Source organism: Camellia sinensis, chromosome 6 (assembly GCF_055761805.1).
Source record: "Camellia sinensis isolate YWXY chromosome 6, ASM5576180v1, whole genome shotgun sequence".
Taxonomy (NCBI): domain Eukaryota; kingdom Viridiplantae; phylum Streptophyta; class Magnoliopsida; order Ericales; family Theaceae; genus Camellia; species Camellia sinensis.
In genome coordinates this window covers 202298579-202322728 of record NC_138966.1, presented here as the reverse complement: position 1 = coordinate 202322728, position 24150 = coordinate 202298579, and the positions used below count along the sequence as shown (strand labels likewise).

Here is a 24150-nt window from a genome sequence, read left to right as displayed (position 1 = left end):
CCAAACAAATCTCTCTTTCATACACATCAAATCAATCACTTTTTCTCAAATTCTCTCTCAAAATAATTTTTCAAAACATCTTTTGAAAAAAAACCAAACCAAACAAATTTTTGTACTTTTTATCTCAAAACATGTTTCTCAAATACAAACCAAACAAGCCCCATATGTTTGGTTAATGTGGTTCACTCGATAGAATTCCTCAACAGTTTGTTGTCTCTCACTCTTTGCATCATAGTCCCTGTCAAGTTTTTTCATGATAGAATTCATCTCGTTAATTGGGCTCAAACTTGATTGATTTATAGCCCTAATTGCTACATGATGCAACTTCCATTTTTGCTCATACCGATTATAAATATAAAAAAAAAGGGAAAAAAAAGGAAAAAAAACAAAATAAAACTGACCTAAATGAGTGGCCAAATGAATTGATCTCTGGGGCATCAAACCCAGTATCTTGCACAGATTTTGGAACTGGAAATCCTTCATGCAAAACCAAGTCATTGTTATAAAAAAGAACCCTCTTATCCTCTCCTTGTGAACCTGTCAATAAAATTAAAAAAAATATAAATAAAAATAAAAATTATGAAATTGATTTTCTATACTAATCATGACAACCATCAAAGTATGTATCCAAAATGTATACAGAAACATGTTTTATAAAAACAAAAACAATAAAAACATACCCATATCAGGCTGCTCAAGTGAAACCCATTTCAGACCCAAAACTTTTTAAAAATGAAAATATCCAGTTTCAAAATCTATGAAAATATCCAGTTTCAAAACTCATTTCAAAATCAACACAACCAAACACCCACATATCAAAAATATCCAGATTCAACTTTACAAACCCACAAAAAATTCAAATTCAAGCAAAAAAATATCCAACTTTACAAAACATTCAGATTCAAGCAAACCCACAAAACATTCAGATTCAACTTTACAACCAAACCCACAAAACATTCAGATTCAAGCAAAAAATATCATGAATTCAAGTTGGAAGTTCTAGTTTATCTTGTAAGGGGAGAGAGACGAAAGAGAAGGGTGAGAGGAGAGGAGGTGGTCGGTGGTGTCGGTGGTCGTCGACGTTGGTGATCGATGTTCGTCGGCGTCGCACGGGATGGGCTCCGATGCAGGTAGAGAGAGAGAGAGAGGAGATGAGTATCTGTGATGGAGAGGAGAGAGAGATATTTTCTGACCATTAGAGGGAAATAAAGCCGTTGATGCTCAAAGAGGAAAATAAAGTCTCTTCCTCATCAACCATTGATGGAGAGAGAGGAACTAAAGACATCTCAACCATTGAAATTGAAATGAGACAATTTAAATCATTGAATCAAAATATATCTCACATACATTTTAAGACATTTTCAAAAAACATCATTCCGTATTATATAGATATGAAATAAAAAAATTACAGTATTTGAACGTTGAACAGCACAGTGTGGGCCGCGTGGCACTACCCTCCCTGACCCCTCCCTGAAAAACCCGAACAAGAGGAGAAACTGAAACAGAGACTGCCCTCTCTCTCTCTCTCTCTCTCTCTCTCTGTGGGTTGCGCGGACTCTCTTCTCTTCGATCACTTCTCACCATCACCTCCTCTTTCTGGTAAGCATACGTATATACATAAGCAGAAACAGGTATTCTAGGGTTTGGAGCACGAGGAGGGTCCGACCTAGTTTCAAGAACCATGAAATGATTATGTTGGGTTTAAAACACAAGGAGGATTCTTCAATCTTCATTTCCTTTGATATATATATATATATATATGCACAATACTTATTCCTTTTTTCTTTGTATTCTCTACTCCGACTTACCTTACCCTCTATTGTGTATTTTACTAAATGCTGCTTTTTTTGAATTGTCTATATTGTAATTTGTAGGTTTTGGTGATATAACTAAGTGGATTACTCTTGGGGCTTTGTGCATTTTTGCTTGTGAATTAGCTTTGGTGTTCGAGTTTTTTGTATTGCAATGCATTCTGAATGATGGGATCGTTGTATTATGTTGTTATGTATGGATTATGTGCATTTTATAATCTATTCCCATTGCTGAATTGTCTTTCTTGAAGTGTTTGGCATCCCTTTCAGTTGTACAATAATTTCCGGTGATGAAATGTGTCGGTATATTTGTTTTCCTTAGGAAAATGCATTCCGTAGAATGGAACACCCCTTGCAAGATACAATCTTGGCTTAAAATGAAGTGCGTGCAAAGTAGAGATCTTTAGAGAATGGATATTTCTTATAAAGCTGAGCTTGTTCTCTACTTATTTCCAAATTATGTACCAATGACAAGAAAGTTATTAGATTGTGCGGGGATTACCCGAGGCATTTATTGAACTCTCCCTATCTGTATGCATGCTTGTGTGTCATTTAGATACAGGATAGTTGTAAGGCATTTTTGATATTTCTTTCTTTGCCTTCATTGTTTTGCTTGGAAGTATGTGGTTTTTCCTTCCCAAAGTGAGCAATTTGTTGGTTGCTTCAGGTAGTCATGGGATTTCCAGTGTGGAAATTATTTTGAGCATTTTCCTGGGGGCATTGGGTGATTTTTCTTTATTTCTTTGAGTTACCCTGCTATCCCCTTCAGTTTTAAAATTATTTGGTTTTACATTGAGGATAATTTTTTGCATAAACAAAAGGGGAAATGGTTTATTTTACTTACAAGGGCCAAACATTATGCTATAGCATTAAAGTTGTGCTGGGGAATGATAAATTGGTAGTTTCATTTATTTGTGTGATTGATGGATGTGCATACCCCATGCTACCAATGTCATAACATAAACTTCTTAGTTTGTAATTATCAAGAGAGTGTTGACGTTTCTCCATATGCTGCTGTTGCTTTTTGCTGCATTAATCATGCCTACTAATTATATAGACTAATTGTCCAAATTTTATGGTGGTAGGTTTAACATTTACCATGGATTCTAATTTTCGGAGAATGGATCTATTAATGTAACCAGAAATGGATTAAATTGGCATACCCTTTGGATAATAGCTTATAAATTATATTTCATGGCTCGGAAGGGAAACCTACAAAAGAATGGGTTGGATCGCAAACTCCCAAATGGTAACCAGCCGACTGTACCTATTTCTGAGAGTGTGAACAAAACTGATCATATAGGAGACGAGAACAAAAACAAGCAAAAGTCCAAGAAATTTCCGAGGAAAGAGAAGCAAGGTATAGGTGCAACACAGGGAGTAGAGCAACCGCTGCCTTGTGACAGTAATTCAGGAGATTGCATAGAAAATGTTTTTAGAATGGAAGCTTCTGGTTCGAGGGAAGAAAATGGGAGACCAAAGTATTCTAACGGTAATCATGGTGTCCCGCCAAATGGATTGCACACAGATGATACAATGGGTAATTTAGAATCGTCAGATGCTCTCGTTTTCAGGGACTTGAGGGCTTCAGCTTTATCCATTTTGAAGGCAGCTACTGAATGCCTAGAGAGGCAGAAACCGTTGTTTATCACTGTCACAAACAATGTATCAAATGCTGCTTGTTATGTGTGGAAGAAGATTGATCATGCATATCCAATTGTCTTGAGATGGCTCATGTATTTTGGGAACATAATGCTTCTTTTGCCAATGGTTTGGTTGGACTGTACCATCAGAGGCATTAACTCCTTTCTACGCATGGGTACAACATCCTTCTTCTCAGTTATATGGTGTAGTGTTCTGTCGATAATTGAAATGATTGGAATGTTCAAGTTTGTCGTGGTCCTGGTAAGCCCTAGTTACACCCTGACTTAACTATTTTATTTCTACTATCTAAAACAAAATATATATATATTTTATTTCTCTTTTATAAGGTAAAATTGATTTTTAAATTTATTTGTGCATGGGCCCTTCCTTTCTGGTTTGGTTTTTCTTCTGTTGATTTTGGTCCTTAACTTATTGAGAAAATGCTCATAATTATTCAGGTAATAACGGCTTTAACAGGACTTCTTATTGGATTCACCATTGCGATTCTGTTAATTGCCATTTCTGGAATCATTTTCTTGTGGTTTTGTGGAAGTTTTTGGACAACAGCACTTGTTATCTGCTCTGGAGGTGATCGTTTTGGCCTTTCTGTGAGCTTGACTGCCATCTTCTCTCTATTTATGTTCAGTTCTGGAACTAAGGTGGTGCTTCTTTAAATTGTAGGGTTGACATTCATGTTGAGCCATGAACGGCTTGCGTTGTTAATAACAACTTTGTATTCTGTATACTGTGCGTGGACATGTGTTGGGTGGCTTGGTTTAATTTTGGCTTTGAACTTGTCTTTCATCTCAAGTGATGCTCTAATATTCTTCCTGAAGGACAACATAAATGAGCATAGGAGGCCCCATCAGTCCCCTGAACAAACGGCTGGAATGCAAGGTCAACCAGGCTTCTTCCGTAGTGGGCCAGAGCCTTCATCCCCTGAAACTGGTTCTGGTCCATCAGCTGATCGTAGCTCTGGAGTACCTTCCACCAGAGGGACTGATTCTGAGATAACATCTGAAGAGGAAGTTGTTAGGTTGTTGAACTGTACAGATCATTATTCAGTGTTGGGCCTGTTCCGTTATGAAAATGTAGATGTCTCTATACTCAAGCAGGAATATAGGAAAAAGGTTAGTTTAATATTTTGCTTGCAGAAATGGAATTATTGTGATGTACTTCCACCTCACTGTAGTTCACTTATGCTATTCTCTAGGAAATTTTAATAGGTTTGCCAGTCGATTGTTGTATGCTCCATGGGGTGAAATTAGATAAATTCATTGTATATAGATAGCTTCTTAATTAAGCTTTTTCGCTTTGGTTCTCAGGCGATGTTGGTCCATCCTGATAAAAATATGGGCAATGAAAAGGCTGCGGAAGCTTTTAAAAAACTCCAGAATGCTTATGAGGTACATGTTGTTGGTTCCATTTTTCTCTTCATTTTTTGAATTATTTTTAATTTCCTCTCCTGTTTTCCTTTCCTGACTGTATGATGGGATTCTTTTCTTTAGGTTTTACTTGATTCTTTTAAGCGAAAAACATATGATGATGAATTAAGGAGGGAGGAGCTCCTGAACTGCTTCCGTAGGTTTCAAAATGCTTCTCAAAAGGTTTGAATATCTATCGTCTTCATTTTTTTTCAGGATTCACTGCAATTAACTTCTTGAACTCTCTCTTTCTGGCAGTGGCAGTGGCAGTTTTTGTGTCAACTGTCAAGTAACTTTTCATGTCATAATGTTTGTTGTTAAGCCAATGTAGAATTTTAAGCATGTGTCTTAATTGCCGTGGTGACCTTTTACTTCGAATTTTTATATGGAGAATCATACTTAACCCTTGGATTACATTTTCTTAAAGCGTAGTTCTTGTGTGAGGTTAAGTTTCTATAAGGAGTGGTTTCTTCAAGGTATCAAATGAGATTTTCTATATCTCATAGGATGACTCCTGGGATTCTTTCTATTGTCCTTCACTGTCTGCATTCAATTGTTAGCTAGTCTGAAACCAGTGTAGATTGATTTGGAACTTGAAATTTTCCTTTCAGTTTGCCACCCCTACTGGCTGTGGCAATAGAAAGAATTCCAGGAATCATCCTATCATGGTTATATGTCAGCCAATATTGGATAGTATTGACTGATATATCAGTGAATAATTATATCAGAAGTCCAAAATCCGTTACGTATAGGCCAATATTTAAATCCTTGCCTCCCCCCATCTCTGACAAGTTAAATTCATTATTGTTTTTCTTTATCTATGATGTTTGCAATTGAGGATTGTCTGATTTACTTGTTGCGTGAAGACCATTTGGATTTATCTATACAAATTACCTTTGGCATCTATGTTTGAAATCCTCTTGTTAACGATATAATTATGAAGTGCAATAGGGAATGATCTTCCTATTAAAGTCCTTGAAATCCTCTTGTCAAGGATATAATTCCCATTTGCAACTGGTTTGTTTTGCTGCCAATAATCAATGCATGCAGTGCCTCCAAATAATTATGGTTTAGAAATACCCTGTAAATTGGCAACTTGTATACTTTGGGTGAGTTTTTCTTTCCATTAATGTATGTGGATATGTGGAGTCTCCAATTTCTCCAAGGAATCTAATGTCTCTTTTTGTGATTTCATAAATGTCCAACATATGATGTCTATTCGGAACAGTTGAGAACTGTAAGATGTAAGCTTTCTTGTTAGTTTTGACATCATGAATCTCCAGAGAACCTTCCAGTAGGCACTGTCTATATCACCATTTATTCTTTAGTTTGTATATCTGTCTTCATTTTGCCTAAGCTTTCAGCAATTGATTGCTCAGAATGGAAGGAATAGATTCTTTGCCTCTGGATTTGCGGATACAGATGCTGATGGTGAGGACCCTCTTGGAGAGTCTAGGCAGATTGCCTGTAGAAAGTGTGGAGATTTTCATGTTTGGATTCACACCAAAAAATCTAAATCTACCGCAAGATGGTGCCAGGTTTTTCCTTTCATTCTGACTATCTGCATGGCTTTCGATTATTGTGCATCTATGAAAGTTGGCACTGACTGTATTAGCATGTTGGAAGACCTGCACCAGGTTTCTAGTTACAGCATATTCTGTTGGCAAGAAAAGAGATTTTTCTGACTAAATTTGGTTCCCATTCTGTAGGATTGCAAAGATTTTCATCAAGCTAAAGATGGAGATGGATGGGTTGAACAATCTTCCCAACCATTCTTTTTCGGAATATTGCAGAAGGTACAAATCCATGGAAGACAGACAAACTATGTGTTTAAGTATTTGCTGTATTGAAGTTTGTCTTTCTTTTTCTTTCTTTTGATGCACTACTACTCATGTATTAATAATGTGCAGGTAGATGCTTGTGCATATGTTTGTGCTGATAGCAAGATATATAATGCAACTGAATGGTATATTTGTCAGGTGAAGATTTTCCTTCTGATTGGCTGAATTGATGTCTTCTGGGATTTCTAGCACTCATCATGTATTTACTCAAAGTGGGATTTGAATCAAGGAAATTAGAAAACCTATTGTATAAACTCTAACCAATTAGACTGCATTTAGGTTTGTTTGAACTGCCAGAAAAATGTATTGTGCTTTCATGTCAGGACTGAAGTAAATGAAAGCGAATAAGTGCAAGTTTCAGATGAATAATTAATACACCAAGCAATTAGCAATAAAAAATGAAGTATTCTCTATATGGAGGAGCAGTACTCCATTGGGGTCTCGGGATGTACCATGGAAGTCAAATGAGTGGTTTTACAGGTTTTGAAATGAGATCATTCTTTCTTTTTTTCTTCCTGTTTTTCTTTTTTAAAAAATAAATAAATAAATGGCAGATTAGGTATTTGTTATGACTTAAGTTGGGTTCTATATTACACAATGCGTATACCACTGTGCATATGACTACACACCTGTGTTGCATATATCATGTTGAAAGTGCCTTTGTTGTTGCAGGGGATGAGATGTCTGGTCAATACTCACAAGCCAAGCTTCCATGTGAACACAAGTTTAGCGTCAAAGCATAACAACAGCGGTAGCGCAGGGCAAAGAGGAGGTGCATCACCTAATCTTGAAGAAAGCATACCAGCAGAGTTCTTTGAGTGGTTACAGAATGCAGCGCAAACAGGCATTTTTGAAAATTTTGCTCGCAGCACTTCAAGTGAGAGTCCAGCTGCTGGAGATCAGAATTTCTCCAAGAATGGCGGCGGCAGCAGTTCTGGCAAGCGGAAGAAGAAAGGGAAGAAGCATTAATGGTGAGCACTTGGCAAGTTGGCTCACAACCTTGTCACAATAGTAGGGTAAAACATTTGCGATCCTGATAAATAGGGCGCAGAGACTCGTATTTAGGCTCCCTATAGTCTTTTTTTGTTTTTTCATAATGAAGGCCCGGAGGGATATTTAACTTGGCTAATTGTACACCAGTGGTATGGACTCAATTCCTTGTTCCCATTGAGCCCACATTATAGAGAGTTTGTATGTATAGCTTTTCTGCCCTCTTCATCTCCTATAAAAACATACAGGACACATTGTATTAGTTTGAAGTTTACATATATCAAAAGTATATTCTCCATGTTTGGCTTCAGAAAATTGAATTATTTGTTTATTTATTTTTTATTTTTAATGAATTTTTTAAATATTTTATGCAATTTTTTTTAAATATTTTTTAGATGTACCTAATTTAAATACTTTTAAAAAATATAATATTTGTGAATTTTTTTTTTAAAAAAAAATCATCAAATATAAAAAATATAAAAAAATACAAAAATTGTATTTAATGATTTTTTTTTTTTAAAAAATTATTGTACAATTTTTTACTTTTTGAGTATATTAATATTAAGTAAATCTAAATTTTTTTAAAAAATTAATTAAAATATATATAAAAAACTCATTAAAAATATAAAAATACTAATTGAAAATTCAAAAAACTACTTTTAAAACTGAAAATCAAACAGGGTTATTAGTTTTAAATTCTGTAAGGATATCATTTTTTCTTTGGAGGAAATGCATTTTTATCATGATGCAACTACATGTATATATTAGAGAAATAGGGGAAATTACATTATGTATGTCAAATTTGGGAAGAGAGCGACTCATCTGCAAATCTAACCATTTTGCATAATTGATGGGGAAAAAGTAAATGATACACTCTTGGTTGGTTGTAGAACACACTAACAGATCTGTCCATTATCAGATAAATGTCAAATTAAAGGGATTTCTTTGGTGAAATAAGGTAATTTCCAATGAAATAAATCGAAAATCCCCAGAAAACAGTCAATCAACTACTTCGATACCTCTTTTTGTACATTTTAATGATAAAAAAATCGCCACAAATTTCAAATGAGATTTATAAAGCCAAAACAAAGGAAAATCCCAACAAATTCAGATAAAACTAGTAGATAACCTCTTTTGACAAATTTGTAATTCCAGTTCTCCATGTAAGCATTCATTTTAGTTCTATTTTTTCTTTTCCTTTTTTGTTGTTACAATTTAGAAAGAGTGTGAGAGAATTTTGATCCACCAAGTTAACCACTATGCATGAGCAAAATGTTGCTAGCTTCAACTCAGTTGAATAATAATCATTGATTCCCTTTGCCATACATTTCTTATTCATTCAGGGCGCTCAGCCAGTGCTTCTTTCTCAAACCAGAACAACTTTGAATGTTAGGGAACATAAGGGAAGACCACCTGAGCAAACTGATTCCAGAAATCCAAAATCAAAAGCTATCTGACCAGGAAAACAAGAAAATAAATAAATTTTAAAAAAAAAAAATTTGAAAAAGAAAAGGAAACAATATTCTTCATTGAAAGTGAGACGAGCATTGCATACCATCATCAAGAAGAGGGATGCTATTGTGGAGTTATCTGCCAGAGTTTACTATACGAGCTCCGGCAATTAGAGCTGAAAATCTGCATCCAAAAAAATGGTTCAAAACTTTTAGCGAATGAAGCTTCCAGTTCCTAGGAAATGCTTTGGCTAACAGAACAAAAAAATACATATTCTATATGCTGGTCGGTGGTCACTAAGATAAAAACCACTCAAGTTATCCAATGCAAAATACCGTGAAATTAACAGGAGTAACATGATATAGAGGAATGAAGATCACTGAGAGGAAAGCATACTTACCCTGTGAATGAGCCTAAGCAAAGTCATCCCCTCCACTTCCTGAGTTCTGGGCTCATGCACGGTCATTGGACAGTGCAGTCTTCTCAACAAGGAAATATCATCCAAAATTTACATACTCGGCTGCTACTTCAATTGTCCAGAAGCCATTTTGTGCTCTTGTATGATATCTACCCATCCAAGATACTGTCTAGAAAACCCGTTGCCCCTGAAAAACCTACCTTACTAAGCAAAAACCGCACCAAAACGTTCCATGTGGCAGTGTTAGGGAAAATTCCTTCATTTACCATCCTGTGAAGATAAACATTGGCTTCTTCCAAACCAATAAAGTCACAAATCCCACGCATAATACTTGTGTACGAAACTAAGTCTGGATGCCAGCCTACTGCTCTCATCGAATTTAGCAGTTTAATTGCAAACTCAATCTTACCACGCTTACAATAGGCGTTGATTATTATGTTAAAAGTGTAAGGATCAGGCTTTATTCCCCTGACCACCATCTTTCCAACAAGCTTCAGAGCCTCCTCAAGCATACAAGCATAACAAAAGCCATGGATAATAGTGTTGTACGTCACCAAATTAAGCTCGAACCCCCTTTCTTCCATCTCCTTAACCAGTTCAAATGCTACTTCAAAATTGTTTTCTTTGAAAAGACCACCCAATATTTCATTATACGTCGTGATATTTGGCAAGCATCCATATTCTTCCATTAGATAAAGCAACTTTATTGCCCAATCTACTCTACCACTGCAACATAAACTTTTAATAAACGTATTAAATGTAACGGCATTAGGTGGACAATTTTCCATCACCATATTCTCTATAAGACAATGGGCTTGGTCAAACATGAGATTCCTACAAAGGACATCAACCATGCTTGTATATGCCACAACATTTGGATGGCAACCATGGGTAATCATCTTGTTCCACGTCTCGGATGCACCAACCAAGTTCCCAGCTTTTGCAAAGCCATCAATAAGAATGCTGTAGGTTGTTACATCAGGAGAGCAGTCATTAATGTCCATTTGATTAGTAACAGCTACAGCTTTGCCCACATTACCAACAGAGCATAGACCATGTATCAGTGTGTTGTATGCAACAACATTGGGCCTGATTCCCTCTCGAATCATTTGGTCCCACACGTCAAGAGCTTCATAAGATCTCCCTTTTAAGAAAAAACCCTTTACCAAGGAACTAAAGGTATGAATATTGGGACTACATCCTATCTTAAACATGTGTGACAAAACTGCAAGAGACAGATGAACATTCCCTGCATCAGAAAGAGCATTGACGATCGTTGTGTACGTGATCACATTAGGATCTATTCCCTTATCCACCATCTCATTCAACAACTCAAATGCCTCCTCAATATTGGATTCTCTACACAACCCATGGATCAAAACATTATAAACAGGTACAATAGGGGCGAACCTTGCAGCAATCTCCCTTGCTTCCTTCACCTTACCAAGCTTACACATAGAAGATAAAACCGTTGTGTAGCTCACTGCATCAGCAGAGCATCCTTTATTTGACATTTCTACAAGCAACTTATGAGCACCATCCACCCGATTATTCTTGCACAACGCCTTCAAAAGAATATTATATGTATACACATTGGGTTCCAACCCATCTTTCTTCATGTGACTATATATAGGGTTGATCATATGAAACCTATTCTCATTAAGCAACGCATCCAAAAGGTGATTATAAATTTTGACTGTTGGGGAACACCCAAAATCTTGCATCCTATAAAATGTTTTCAGTGCTTGCTCGGCAGCCCCAGCTCGCCGACAAGAATTTATCACGCTAATAAACAAGTCTTCCGAGCAACTAATGCTTTCCAACTTCATTTGCTGCAAAAGATACTGAACAATTTCCATCTCACCTCTGCACCCAAGCTTTTCAATCATAGTTTGGTATGTCAGAGGAGTATGTTTGAAAGATCTTGAATTTGCCAGAGACTTAAAGTACTCTAATGCTAGCGTGAGGTCACGTTCGTGCCTCAACCTCTTTAAAACATCATATTCTTTAACACTGGTTGGATTAGAATTCACCTCATTATCAAGGATAGGATTGAGAATGGGGTTTGTATTGAGCACAAAAGGAATTGAAGGTCTATGTACTTTTAGCAGCAAGGAACATCCTTCCTTCAAATGCATTGTCCAAACAGGCTTAACTGAAATTCAAAAATTCTTTGATCAAGCCTAATTCCTTAACCCATTGAATTCCATAAATTTTAAAAAACCCAAAATGGGAAATGATCATACAAACCAAATAGAATTACTAGAGTTCAAATTGGTTCGGTCAATCTGTCCTTAAGAACAGCATACATACCCATATATAAAACTCAGAGATTCGGTAACATGAAAAAGCCACTCATATACATCAAATATCCATAGTTCAATAAGCCATACATATACATCAGGAAATTAATTGAGCAAAACTAGAGAAAAACATATAATTTAAAAAACCATTTGACACTAATCAACCATTCATATATACACCAGATATTCCAAATTAATCCAATATCTTTGAACAAATTAAGCAAATTTAAAAAAACCCACAGAAGTGGGAGGTAAGGGGTACCTGGCGGTGACGGTGGAGGAGGAGTAGCGGAGCTGGGAGGCGGTCACAGAAGGCGGCGGCGGCGGCGGAAGGCGGAGAATGAGAGAGAGAGAGAGAGGGAGAGAGAAATCGGGTGTGTGAGGGTGCAGCGTGCGCGAAAGTGTAAGACTCGATTGATCAATTTTGAACGGCCCGTAAAATCGGCCCGCCGTCTAATCGTCAGCCCATAAGGTTTTGGGCTTGAGTAATATCTCACGTGGGTGTGAGGTCCCCACTACGCTCATGTGAAATATTTAATCATTTATTTAGTAGTAAATTTAAAATTTATAACATTTTTTTTTGAGATTTTAAAGTCTAATTATTTATAGAATCTTCTCATCCGAAAAGGTATAGACATGATTGGCCTTGAGCTCCTAATCCAACCTTCTAAAACTCGTGAGTCATGATTGGGCTGGGCCTCGTAATATAATTTAGGAGAAGTTACGGGCCGGTCTTTTGGACTAGACTTAATTTTCCAGAAGTCTTAATTCAAAATAATTTAGCTCATCTTCTATTTTTACTCCTTACATTTAGTTGAGTGATTTTATCTTAAATCCAAATACATCTCTCTCTCTCTTTCTCTCTCTCTCTCTCACATTCATATTTCTGTCACTAGCACACCATCTCCTCCTCCTTCATCACCATATATGTCGCTCGGCTCAACCACTATCTACGTCTATCATTGTCAACAACACTCGCCTCAACCAACGCCTCGTTCCCCTCCTTTCTCGCCTAACACTACCGTCGTTCTCTTTCGTTGCCATCACCGCTGCTCATCCCCTATCATTCATCTGTTGGCTTTAACATCGTAATCCTCTATTATTAATCTACCATCTTTGACATCGTCGTTGCCACCATATTTCTCCATCATCGGTTTAGGATGCAAAGTATTTTAATTAGTGCATTAAAAAGTGTTGTTGATCTTCTACAGACGTGTAACTAATCTTATAAAATTGTTGCTTAATTCAGTGATAAATTTATCACTCAGTAATTTATAAATGATAAATTTATCAGATTATAAATTTATAGGTGTAAGTGTTGGTAATTTATCAATGGAATGACAGAGTACATACAACATAAATAAATTTATCAATGCTTCATAATATAATGTTGTGATGCCCCTCTCTCTCAAATTAAGTTTGCTATTTGTAAATTTTTTAACAAATTCAACAATGATAAATTTATCACTGCAACTCTGGTTGAGATTTGTTGCAGGATAAATTTATCACTGAATTTGACTTCTGATTCTTTGTCTTGATTTGTAATAGCATAAAATGATGAGAATTATTCTCTAGTAATAGCTTCTCATTTTTCTCCTTTATTCTCTTCATTTCCCCCCCCCCTCTTTTCTCTCATCGCCACCAGATCTGAGTAGGTGGTTGTGTTAGTAACGTGTTGGAGATGAAAAATGGCCAAAAAAAAAATATTGTCGGAGGTAGTTGTCGGAGGTCAGTAATGGTTGCAGAAGGTCAGAGGTGGTCGCTGGCTATCGAAAGTGGTGGTTGGTGGCCAAATCATGGTTCGCAATTTGGAGTTCAAAAACAAAATGGGAAACTAGAAAAGAAAAAAAAAAGGGAAAAAATGAGAGAATGTGACACTCTAAATATTTAATTAATACCACAACTAATCATGCATTTAAATAGTAGAATAGTTAATGAAGTTAATTATCATTTTAATTATTTTCTTACTTTGCGCCACTTAATTTGTGCAATTAGAATTAATAAGTTGCGATTTCAGCCCTAAGCATCCAGGAGTTGGGTCATGACAAAGAAAATTATAATAGGACTTAATGGTGCATAAAAATATAAGACAGTCCCTAATAGCTAATAACTCAAAAAAGCAAGACTGACTGGTAGATTATCCTATAATTTATTGTAATTGCTTTTTGTGACTTTTTGTTTCTTTTCTTTTTAATAAAAAATTACTTTCTTTTTAAGTATCTTTTCTTTACAACTTATGAAAAAATAATTTAAAATTTTATAATTATCGATAATTTTAGAGATGAATACTTGTAATTTTTTTATTTTTTTTATTTAGAAGAACTTGCACACAGTACTTGCTGTGCTTCATTTTGTATCCTCTCTTGTAAGATAAATATACACAAACAAACTTTCTATGAATAAATTTCATCTAGAATGAAGTGTTATTTTTAAATAATGAGTCACAATAGAGTACTGATTTCACAAAAAGATGATATTATTTTATATAAAATTTATGAACAAAATGGTACGCCTTCCGTTTCACAATAATAGTCTCTTTTGAAATTTTAACTTTTTAGTAAGGTATGTAATTATTGCTTTAAAATCAAATTAAAATATATTAACTTATCATGCTCCCCGTTTTATTTTCACTGTTAAGTATATTTATAATTATTTTTAAAGGGTAATTTTAGAATTCTCTAGAGTTTTATGTTTGGACTTTTTAAAATGGACAAGTATTTTGAGCCATCCAAAAAAAGAGAGATGGACAAATAATATGGGACAGTGGAAGTATCTTTTAATTAGTTTGGCGGAAGTATCTTTTAATTAGTTTGGCAAAGTTTGGTTAAAATTAAGTGAATAAAGTACATAGTCAGCCTGAGTTACTTATATCAAAGTTAATTATATTGTGCGGGGTTGTAGTTTCAATTTTACCATTTTATTGAATTTTTATATGTTTTCTTTGTTACTTGTTGTAACGCCCTCAAAAAAATACATAAAATCTATCACTATAGACATGCATTGATATAAAAGAAACCAACCATTTCTATTCATCAGAGTAATTCTTACAACTGTATTACATGTTAACAACAAAAGCAAATGTCCTATGGGCTTACAGCTTTCCAAGTCAACACCTGGTTACACAAAAGAAGAGTGCTAACTCTATACAAAATAAGCCCTTGGCTTGATATACATGTAATACAAACAAAATGAACAAAAAGAGTCTTCAACCCTCATCATCATCCAAGCTATGTCCTTGGAGGTGGCATACTACCTGTACCTGAAAATAATGTCCCATAAAGGGTGAGCCAACGCCCAGTAGAGATATGCTAAACACAGTATGAGCAATAACTAAGACATTAGCAATTGATAAATGTTCAATTTTCATAAATCAATTCATAACCCATTTCCATTTCATGACCACTATGTTCATGTTTCATTTCAGTTTCCATTCCTTATCAATTTCACAATCTACATCAACGGCTCAGAACCTGGCCAACCACTTATATGAGACAGTGACTCATATTAAACGTTTCCCATTTTACAATAGATAAACATACTAGTTGTATCAACATCTCAATAGATAAGCATACAAGCTGTATCCACATTTCAACAGATATGCATATTAGCTATATCAAGACTTTCAAAGATAAGCATATGAGCTGTATCAACACTTCCATAGATAAACATACAAGCTGTATCAACACGTTAACTAACAAGCATATGAGCTGTATTAGTGGAGTCCATCCCCTATCTCTTCCCAAACAACATCCGGTTTAGAGGTCCATCCCTTATCTTCCCCTAAACCGTGGAGTACATCCCCTATCTCCTCCCACACACACAACGTATATACACATAGGTCATTTACACAATCAATCAATACATAATGTTAATGTATTCTATCAACCGTCATACTCTATGACATATCCAATTGATTAGTTTTAGTTTGCCTAATCATCATGCATTGTCTACAACAATCAAAACTACCCTTCACCGGTAGCCCAAGCAATTATTTCTAAACAGATAATAAAAGCTCCAACAGATAAAATATCAATGTTTTCAAAAGTGAGCGATTAATAAATCCAACTCCACTATTTTACTATATAATGAGCCAATTTCATTATTTCCAGCTCAATTCCATATAACCACAATTTTTCCAAATTAATCATACCAATTAATTTATACAACTAATTAGGGTTTTCTACCCCATTTCCCAATATTGACCCAAAGGTCTATATATCAACAACCAACAACAATATCATTATTTTGAAACCCACAATACACATTTTAGAATCAAAATAACAAAACCCTCTTTTAACATTTTGAAACCCTAAGTCCCAAAATTACCCAACTTCAACACTTTATCAAAACCACCAAAAATCTATGTCAAAGACCATAAGAGTGAGTAGGAATCCCTACCTTAAACGATGACACCCAAAGAAGAAGATGACGAAAACGAAGTTGCTCCAAATCACAAGTTTCTCGGATCAAAATGTAGCCCTCGACGATCAACACAACTTTTACAAAGGCCAAAGGGGAGGGAAGCACTTTAACTAGATCAAACCCTAGAGAGAAGGGAGTTTCTAGAGAGAGAGGCTCTCAAAAACGTTTTTGGGAAAGTAAGAGAGAGAGTGGAAGTGTAGAAAATGATTCAAAAATGCCCAGCTGCCCTCTGTTATACGACATTCCCGCTCGAGCGAAAAACACAACACTCGAGCGTCAAGAACAAAAAACTAGGTCCGCTCGAGCGCAAGAATGCCCGCTCGAGCGCCAAGACACAAGGATAAAGTATATCCGCTCGAGCACGAAAACCAGTTCGCTCGAGCATAGATTTTCATCTCCCAGAACTTTCATCAACGAGGTACTACCCGCTCGAGCGCCAACAAGCCCGCTCGAGCGCAACCCGCTCGAGCGCAAGAAACCCGCTCGAGCGTAGAAAACACACCTGCAGAAGTTTTGCAGGGACTCGAAATGCTGGAAGGGTGTAAACCCCGCTCGAGCGTAAAATGACCCGCTTGAGCGGACCACTCAAAAACTGGACAACAGCAATGGGAGCCAAAGCTCTACCAACCTGTAACAACCAAGCCCAACACATCCTAAAACTCAAACAAATGGAATTAAAGGACGACAACAAGATAGACACAACTACTAACTCCACGGAACTGAATCCGGAATGCAATAGAACAGTAAAGGGAATACCGGAATTGCTATACTTGTCATTAGTATTTATAATGTGTAAAATTAGAAGGGTCAAATTGAAACTATAATAACTAAAGTAAGTCTTGCTCAAATACGAAAGACCAATAGATATAATTTACCCTATCATAATAGATTAACGCATTATCTGGTTTACTTGAATAAAATGTAATTGAACGGGCATTCTATCGTAATAATTGTACTTATTTTTGGTTAACTGAAAAATGATGAAAAATATATATTATAAATAAAATTATCATTTGTCATTGTATTGAAAAACTAAAGAATAATTATTTTATTTTATTTCACTCTAGTCAATCAAATAATAATTGAAAAAAAAGTATAAAAGTCATTAGTATACATGTGTATTTGGAAATAATTTTTTTTAGTTGTGTCGAAAATCTTAAATTACTTAAATGTTTATTTTTTTAATAATTTTTTAATTTCTTAATTATTTTAACACCCAAAAAAGGGGGCTAGGTAGTAAATACCATATGCAGCTATGTAGGTTTTAGGCTGGGTAGTCAATTATAACCTTATTAATTTATATCATGGTCCATGGATTTAGTTGGTCCATCACACATGGACTACAACATAAAGTTAAGTATCACGGCTAACTAATTTTTTCTTTCTTCAAGTATTTTTTAGATTAATTACATTAATTTTTTTTAAAATATCAGTTATATTTTAATTTTGTTAATTTGATACCAATCTACAAAAAAATGAGTTAAATAATCCTCAAAGCACACATGGCCTTAATTTTTTAATAGAAATGACGTACTTTTAAAAATTTATAAAAAATATATATGTATGTAACAAAATTAAAAGAGTGAGGTGCTAAAATCAATCATATATGTACATACATTAACAAAATATAAATATAAAAATTTAATTAATAATTTTATGTATTGTAAAAAAATAAAAATCAAATTTTAAACAAAAACTATAATATAAAAATTTAATATAAAAAATCTCACTTAAATTTGTCCGAATTATAGACTTCAAAAAAAAAAAAAAAATTCAATCCTTTTAAATATATATGAAAAAATTTGTCACAACGAATTTACCGTCACCAAACTTTTTTTAATTTTTTATACTTTTTAAGTGAAGTTGAGCCCCACTAAATTAAAAATTATTCGGCATGTTTTCATGGTCCGTCGTAGAAGTGTTGATATATATAATGGAACAACATGAAACAAACATCCTCACAAAAACAAACATAAGACATGGCATTGCCTCTTTCTACCACCACCACTGTCGCTGTCGTATCAGTGATCCTTCTCCTCATCCTTCCTACCTCTTACTGTTCTGAATTCATCCCTGACTCTGACCGAGATGCTATTGAGCTCGCACTAAATTTAGAGTACTTGGAAACAGAGTTCTTCTTAAATGGTGCCTTGGGACGTGGCTTGGATAGCATCGCTCCGAGCCTAGCCGCTGGCGGTCCACGGCCCATTGGCGGCAGACAGGCCAAACTAGAACCTTTCTTGAAGGATGTCATCCTTCAATTTGGGTTGCAGGAAGTTGGGCACTTGAGGTTCATGATTTTCTTTCTTTCGATTTTATTTTATTTTATTTTTTCCCAAGTAGTTTTCCTGGAAAATTTTACAAAGGGTGCTGATGATCCACTTTTGAATATATTTGCAGGGCAATTAAGAGCATTGTGAAGGGATTTCCGAGACCACTACTGAATATAAGTGCAGGGGTATTTGCAGAAACGATGAACACTGTATTTGGAAGACGCTTGGTGCCACCTTTCAATCCTTATGATAATGGGCTCAACTTCCTAATTGCCTCCTATGTTATTCCTTATGTTGGACTCACTGGATATGTTGGAGCTAATCCAAACCTACAAAGTGCCACTGCCAAAAGGGTATATGTGCCAATTTCATATTAATCCAAATATCGGTCGATATATATTGATTTTTGTCCTTTTAATATGGATACATCCTCGTGTATCTGTTAAAATGAAAATCACATGTGTATCGATTGACTCCTTAGCTAATTCACAACAGATATAATCGGTTCACAACTAGCTCAACGAGGTAGATAATTTTAAAAAATTCACAATCCCGACATCCAATCCTTGATAAATTCAAATCTTCTAAAGTTAAGTTGGGTAGTATTCTATAAAATAAGTTAATAATTGGTTCAAACAGTTACTTATTAGACTATAATCCAATATTAAGTGTACATAAAATTAATAAAGAATGATAATACGACAAATTTTGATTTTATCATTTTAAAGCAAAATATTTATCAAAGGTGACTCGTATTTTTTTAAAAAAATCATCACCATTATTGTTGTCAAAGATTTTATATAGTGATTATTTTGTATGATTATGATTTTTCGTCTTATAATTATGCTTACTCATGCCAATAATTTATATTCCAATAATAAAAAAAAAAAAAACTGTACAAATTAATAACAAAGGAGTTGAGTTGGGGTCATTCAATCTCGATACGTATTCCTTCACACTCCCAACGACATTATTAGGCCATGACTGATACTAATACGTTTATGTATTATGCATGCAGCTAGTGGCAGGGCTTTTGGGGGTGGAGGCAGGCCAAGATGCAGTTATCCGAACACTACTCTACAGCCGGGTGCAGGAGAAGGTGTACCCGTATGGGATCACTGTCGCTGAATTCACCGATCGCATCTCAAAGCTGAGGGATAGGCTAGCACGCGACGGCCTGAAAGACGAAGGGCTCATAGTTCCGCAAGCTGACGGAGCTGAAGGAAAGATTTCCGGCAACGTCCTCTCCGCTGACCAAAACTCTCTTTCCTACGCCAGAACTCCCGAGGAGATACTTCGGATCGTGTATGGTACCGGAGATGAGCGTGTCCCAGGTGGCTTCTACCCTAGAGGAGCTGATGGTCGAATTGCCAAATCATATCTGCGAATCCATGGTGCTTAATTTAATTTCACTGATGAATATTGCCAAGTATTGGTGTTCATGAATAAGCTAGCTAGCTTACTTTGGTGTGTTTTTACTACTTTTCACCTTGGCTAATAATGGCTAGTCTACACAAATTTAAATACATATATGCATGCATGGTTGTTTCATCTTTACGTGCAAAAAAAATTAAATAAAGAAACATCTTACAAGATTTTAAGTCTCTTTCCAGTTTATACCTATATTTTATTTAATATATCTTTATTATATAAGATTCATATTGACCATCGATGGTTACCTTACCTTAATGGTTGGTTCCAACATTAGTAGTAGACTTGAACCAAAAAAAAAAAAAAAAAAAAGTAGAAAATCTGGATCAGAATTAGACATGAAGACAAGTCTTGCAATTTATCTTTCTTATTTTTCAAAAATAATAAGCAAATTTAAGCAGTTAAAGTAAGAACTTAATAAATCAACCCCATATCAAGGGTGCTGTTGATGATGAGTGCTTGAAAATGTGGAGTTGTTCGATTATTTTAGGGAGTTGATATACTTTTTATTATATTAATTCTCTTAATTTAATTTAAATTAAATTAAATTATAATTAATTATTTTTATTTTTGAAGTAATTTGTGACAATTAAATTCATGATCAAGGACCCTTTAATTTTAGGAGAAATTGCAATTCAGTAAAAAATTAAAAAAAAAAAAATTGATGGTAAACTTTGTCAATTATAATAATTAAAAAATATATATATATTTTATAAATTTGTAAATATTTTATGAAAATCCTGATTTGCAATTTTTTATTAATTTTATTTAATAAATGAGTGGGCCCGGATGTGGACACATGGCGGAGGAGAAAGGAGTACAGCACGGGGAATTGTTTTTTGTGGCCCTGTAAGTTTTGTTTCGAAAGTCAAAGTTGGAGTTTTTTTTAGTTATTTTAGTAAAAAAATAAAATAAAATAGGTAAAAATTTAATAAAATAAAATATCACATCTAATTCATAATCATTATATATTTTTTTTTTTATAAAAAAGTCAAAAAAGTCTAAAATTCTTTTCAAATCAAACTTTTTAATCCTAAACTAAAATAACTAAAAAAGTCAAAAAATTAAAAACCAACTCACTTCCCAAACCAACCCGTAATTCATAATAAAAGATGCGCTGTCACGTTAAACGCGCTGTGCGAAACACTGATCTCGTCGGCAACATAAATCTAAAAGTTGGCTCCAAGTCAAGGAGTAGAATAGGGCTGCTGAAAGACTAGCTCATTTTTTTCTTCTTATAAATGTCCACCGAAAGAAGGGGTGTAGTTGCCACTATTTCTCGACTTTATTTTCCTTTTTTTTTTAATGTATAAATTGAGGCGAGGAGGAATGGATGAGATAACAACAATAACAAAGTGTATGCAATTTAAGAGAGTAAGTGAGGCTACAGAGAGGAAGTGAGGTGTGAGTATTGTAAACTTCCTTTGGGAATTCTATAGTGAAAATCTATCTCTGTGAACGTAGGCAATTACTGAACCATATAAATCTTATATGTTATTGCTTGTGATTGATTTCTGAGTGTGCCTAATCCTAACACGAAGGTCATAGTTGGGCAGGGGTAAAATTATCCCATTAATAATAATGGGGATGAAGAATGTGAAGAGATGATATTTTAAGAATATTGATAACTAAAACTTATGGGTAAATAATTTTGTTTAACTAGACCAACATGTAAATGCGCATTTTTTTTTTGAAAAATTGCGACAGTAGTCTCTATATTTTGGTCTTAGTGTCATTTTGATATTTGTAATTTTAATTGGCTCTATTTTAATCCTGAATTTATGATTTTGTTTTAATTATGGCAAATGTTATACCTCTTGAAGAGAAGATACTCTTAGTTAAGCAAATCACAAGGTAAACACTTTCAAGAGCTGAAATTTAGGGTCAAAAATTTCAGCAAGAGGCCTCAAGTCACTACAAGAAAAAACACCTTTGGCGACTAAATTTTTAGTCGCCAAAGGTCCGATTTTAGTCGCCAAATGTCAAAATTTCACTTTTCCCGACAAAAAAGTTTAGTCGCCCGTGTTGTCACCAATAAACGGTCGCGAATGCCTTTGGCGACTAAAACACTGTTAGTCGCCAATATATATGTCTTCAGCGACTAAATATTTCGTCGCCAATAGTCAATTTCTGCATTGGAAATTATACCTTTGCCGACTAAACTTTTAGTTGCCAATAGTTCATTTTTATTTTATTATTAATACCTTTGGCGACCATTCACTTTAGTCGCTGAAAGTATTTTCAGAAAAAAAAAAATTTCGTCTCCGCTGCTCCCAACAGGTTTCGAACTTGCGACGTCCCTTTGCACATGCCAAACCCTTTGCACAACACTCCCTCCACTATGCCAGTACATCACCACATGATCATATATGCAATATATATTATTTATATACTATATTAAGCGCAATTAATACAAAATAATATTTATAAATATAAATTTTTTAATTCAATATAATTTTTGTCAAAAAATAAATTATTTAATAAAAAAAAATTGTATTATTTTGGGCGACTAAAACCATTTTTTAGTCGCTAATTGTATTATTTTGGGCTACTAATTATTTATTTGTCGCTAAAAAAACAAGTTCTCAATTAAAAATCAGCACTTTTGGCGACTAAACAGAAATTTCGTCGCCAAAACCACTACTTTGGGCGACTAAAATGGATTTTCGTCGGCAAAACCCCCACTTTCAGCGACTAAATTGCTTTTAGTCGGCAAAACTGCTATAATCAGCGACTAAACCTGTTTTTAGTCGCCAAAACCCTACCTTTTCGCTACTAAATTATTTTAGTCGCTAAAAACCGTGACTTTTGGCTACGAAACAAAGTTTAGTCGCTAAAAACCATATATTCGGCGACTAAACTTCATTTTAGTCGCTAAAATCCTGCTTTTCGGCGACTATACTCTTTTAGTCGCTAAAACCTTGCTTTTCGGCGACTAATTTCATTTTAGTCGCCATTTGATGCACTTTCAGCGACGAATTTTTTTTTTTAGTCGCCGTTTGTGTTTTTTGTTGTAGTGAGTTTTTGGTGTAGGAAATGTATGGATAGTGTATGTGTAATGCAAGAGAGGGAGGAAGTGTGTTGGATAAGATTTTGGTAAGTAAGACTCAACACAATTAGATAAACACCTAAACCATACATGGCTTTCAAGTTAAAAGTTAAATCAATTCAATTTCTAAGACATTTATTTCGAGTTACAACACAAACTTTACACTGGTATTACGGTGACTCACAAGGTCCATCCTGAATGCAACCATGAGTAGAACACCGAATCTGTGGTGTTAGGTATACTCTTTAGTTGTGCCCAAAATCCATACGTGTTGATAGAGAGCTCTAGTTCCCGCATCAAGGGAAACAAGGTTGGAGGTTATTGGAGAGCCTGGGAGGTACGCACTGTACTTTTAATTTTTGTTTGCTTCTTATGCTTTCTGCTTTTATAGCTGTCCATGCATTATGCTTTCTGCTTTGCACATTCTGTCTTTATCATTGGTCACACCCTGTGTGCCTAGTCCATCTATTTCATGAACAAACTATAACACGTTCCAGGAATGAGGCTCAGAAAGAGTGGTCGGAAAGGTGTTGTAGCGTTGGCTGTGATAAACTTGCCATGAGGTCAATAGAAGAGCGGAAGAAGGAGATCAAGCGAACAGCTGAGGTGGCAAATGTTTTCCTCAAAGCACTCAAAGAAGGCTCTTTTGCCATTTCGTCATTCCTTTTTCACTACATGAGAGCAGAATGTTACACTCATGCAATGATCTTCTTGTTCTCTTCAACTAGTTATGAAATTCTATTCCCATGAGCTCTTACATAGTTAACAGACCTCTCTAAATTTTCAAGTTTTCTTCATTAATGTATAATAAGCATATAAATATTTGGAGTAATTATAAAAATTTTGTTGATTTAAATTATAATCTTTTAATGTATTTTCAATTTAAATCATTTGTTTACTTTCGTTAATCAAAATTAAAAAAAGAAAAAGAAAAAGTTTACAACAGGCACCACCAATTAGGTGTGGACGCAATATAATATAATTTTCTGTTCATTATTATTTTTATTCTACCTTTAAAATTTATAAAATTATTTTAGCTGTTAAACTTGTATTATAGAAATTTCATTCATATTTAAATACTTATAAGTAGAA

At 34.8% G+C, this 24150-nt stretch overlaps 3 protein-coding genes across 8 annotated transcripts; 2 read left to right on the top strand and 1 right to left on the bottom strand.

Moving 5' to 3' along the window:
- The first annotated feature begins 1391 nt into the window (after window positions 1-1391).
- On the top strand, window positions 1392-8008 carry LOC114281985 (uncharacterized). Of its 2 annotated transcripts, XM_028224605.2 has the most exons (10): window positions 1392-1599; window positions 2897-3716; window positions 3914-4043; window positions 4137-4585; window positions 4781-4861; window positions 4964-5062; window positions 6259-6417; window positions 6589-6675; window positions 6790-6858; window positions 7393-8008. In XM_028224605.2, exons 2-10 carry the CDS (start codon window positions 3006-3008, stop codon window positions 7687-7689), a joined length of 2082 nt encoding a protein of 693 aa, XP_028080406.2. In that variant the 5' UTR covers window positions 1392-1599; window positions 2897-3005; the 3' UTR covers window positions 7690-8008. The 2 variants fall into 2 exon arrangements, with proteins under 2 accessions (XP_028080406.2, XP_082732001.1); XM_082875875.1 differs by lacking the exon at window positions 1392-1599 and having other exon boundaries at window positions 2870-3716.
- An 808-nt stretch (window positions 8009-8816) lies between these two features.
- On the bottom strand, window positions 8817-12338 carry LOC114281965 (Pentatricopeptide repeat (PPR) superfamily protein). Of its 5 annotated transcripts, none has more exons than XM_028224570.2 (4): window positions 12146-12338; window positions 9563-11735; window positions 9266-9345; window positions 8817-9163 (listed from the first exon to the last, which is right to left on the bottom strand). In XM_028224570.2, exon 2 carries the CDS (start codon window positions 11716-11718, stop codon window positions 9730-9732), a length of 1989 nt encoding a protein of 662 aa, XP_028080371.2. In that variant the 5' UTR covers window positions 11719-11735; window positions 12146-12338; the 3' UTR covers window positions 8817-9163; window positions 9266-9345; window positions 9563-9729. The 5 variants fall into 5 exon arrangements, 4 of the variants coding, with proteins under 4 accessions (XP_028080371.2, XP_028080388.2, XP_028080392.2 ...); XM_028224587.2 differs by having other exon boundaries at window positions 8817-9159; window positions 12146-12289; XM_028224591.2 differs by having other exon boundaries at window positions 8817-9132; window positions 12146-12289.
- Window positions 12339-18253: 5915 nt separating this feature from the next.
- On the top strand, window positions 18254-20173 carry LOC114281959 (ferritin-like catalase Nec2). The gene is made up of 3 exons (XM_028224555.2): window positions 18254-18595; window positions 18706-18931; window positions 19597-20173. The coding sequence occupies exons 1-3, from the start codon at window positions 18285-18287 to the stop codon at window positions 19978-19980; spliced, it is 921 nt and encodes a 306-aa protein (XP_028080356.2). The 5' UTR covers window positions 18254-18284; the 3' UTR covers window positions 19981-20173.
- The last annotated feature ends 3977 nt before the right edge of the window (window positions 20174-24150 follow it).

Bases quoted from the DNA above. Each gene is read 5' to 3' on its own strand.
- LOC114281985 (XM_028224605.2), top strand. From the start codon at position 3,006: ATGGCTCGGAAGGGAAACCTACAAAAGAATGGGTTGGATCGCAAACTC. The intron at 3,717-3,913 runs GTAAGCCCTAGT...ATAATTATTCAG, and splicing joins TCAAGTTTGTCGTGGTCCTG to GTAATAACGGCTTTAACAGG. The intron at 4,586-4,780 runs GTTAGTTTAATA...TTTGGTTCTCAG, and splicing joins AGCAGGAATATAGGAAAAAG to GCGATGTTGGTCCATCCTGA.
- LOC114281965 (XM_028224570.2), bottom strand. From the start codon at position 11,718: ATGCATTTGAAGGAAGGATGTTCCTTGCTGCTAAAAGTACATAGACCT.
- LOC114281959 (XM_028224555.2), top strand. From the start codon at position 18,285: ATGGCATTGCCTCTTTCTACCACCACCACTGTCGCTGTCGTATCAGTG. The intron at 18,596-18,705 runs GTTCATGATTTT...ATATATTTGCAG, and splicing joins CAGGAAGTTGGGCACTTGAG to GGCAATTAAGAGCATTGTGA. The intron at 18,932-19,596 runs GTATATGTGCCA...TTATGCATGCAG, and splicing joins AAAGTGCCACTGCCAAAAGG to CTAGTGGCAGGGCTTTTGGG.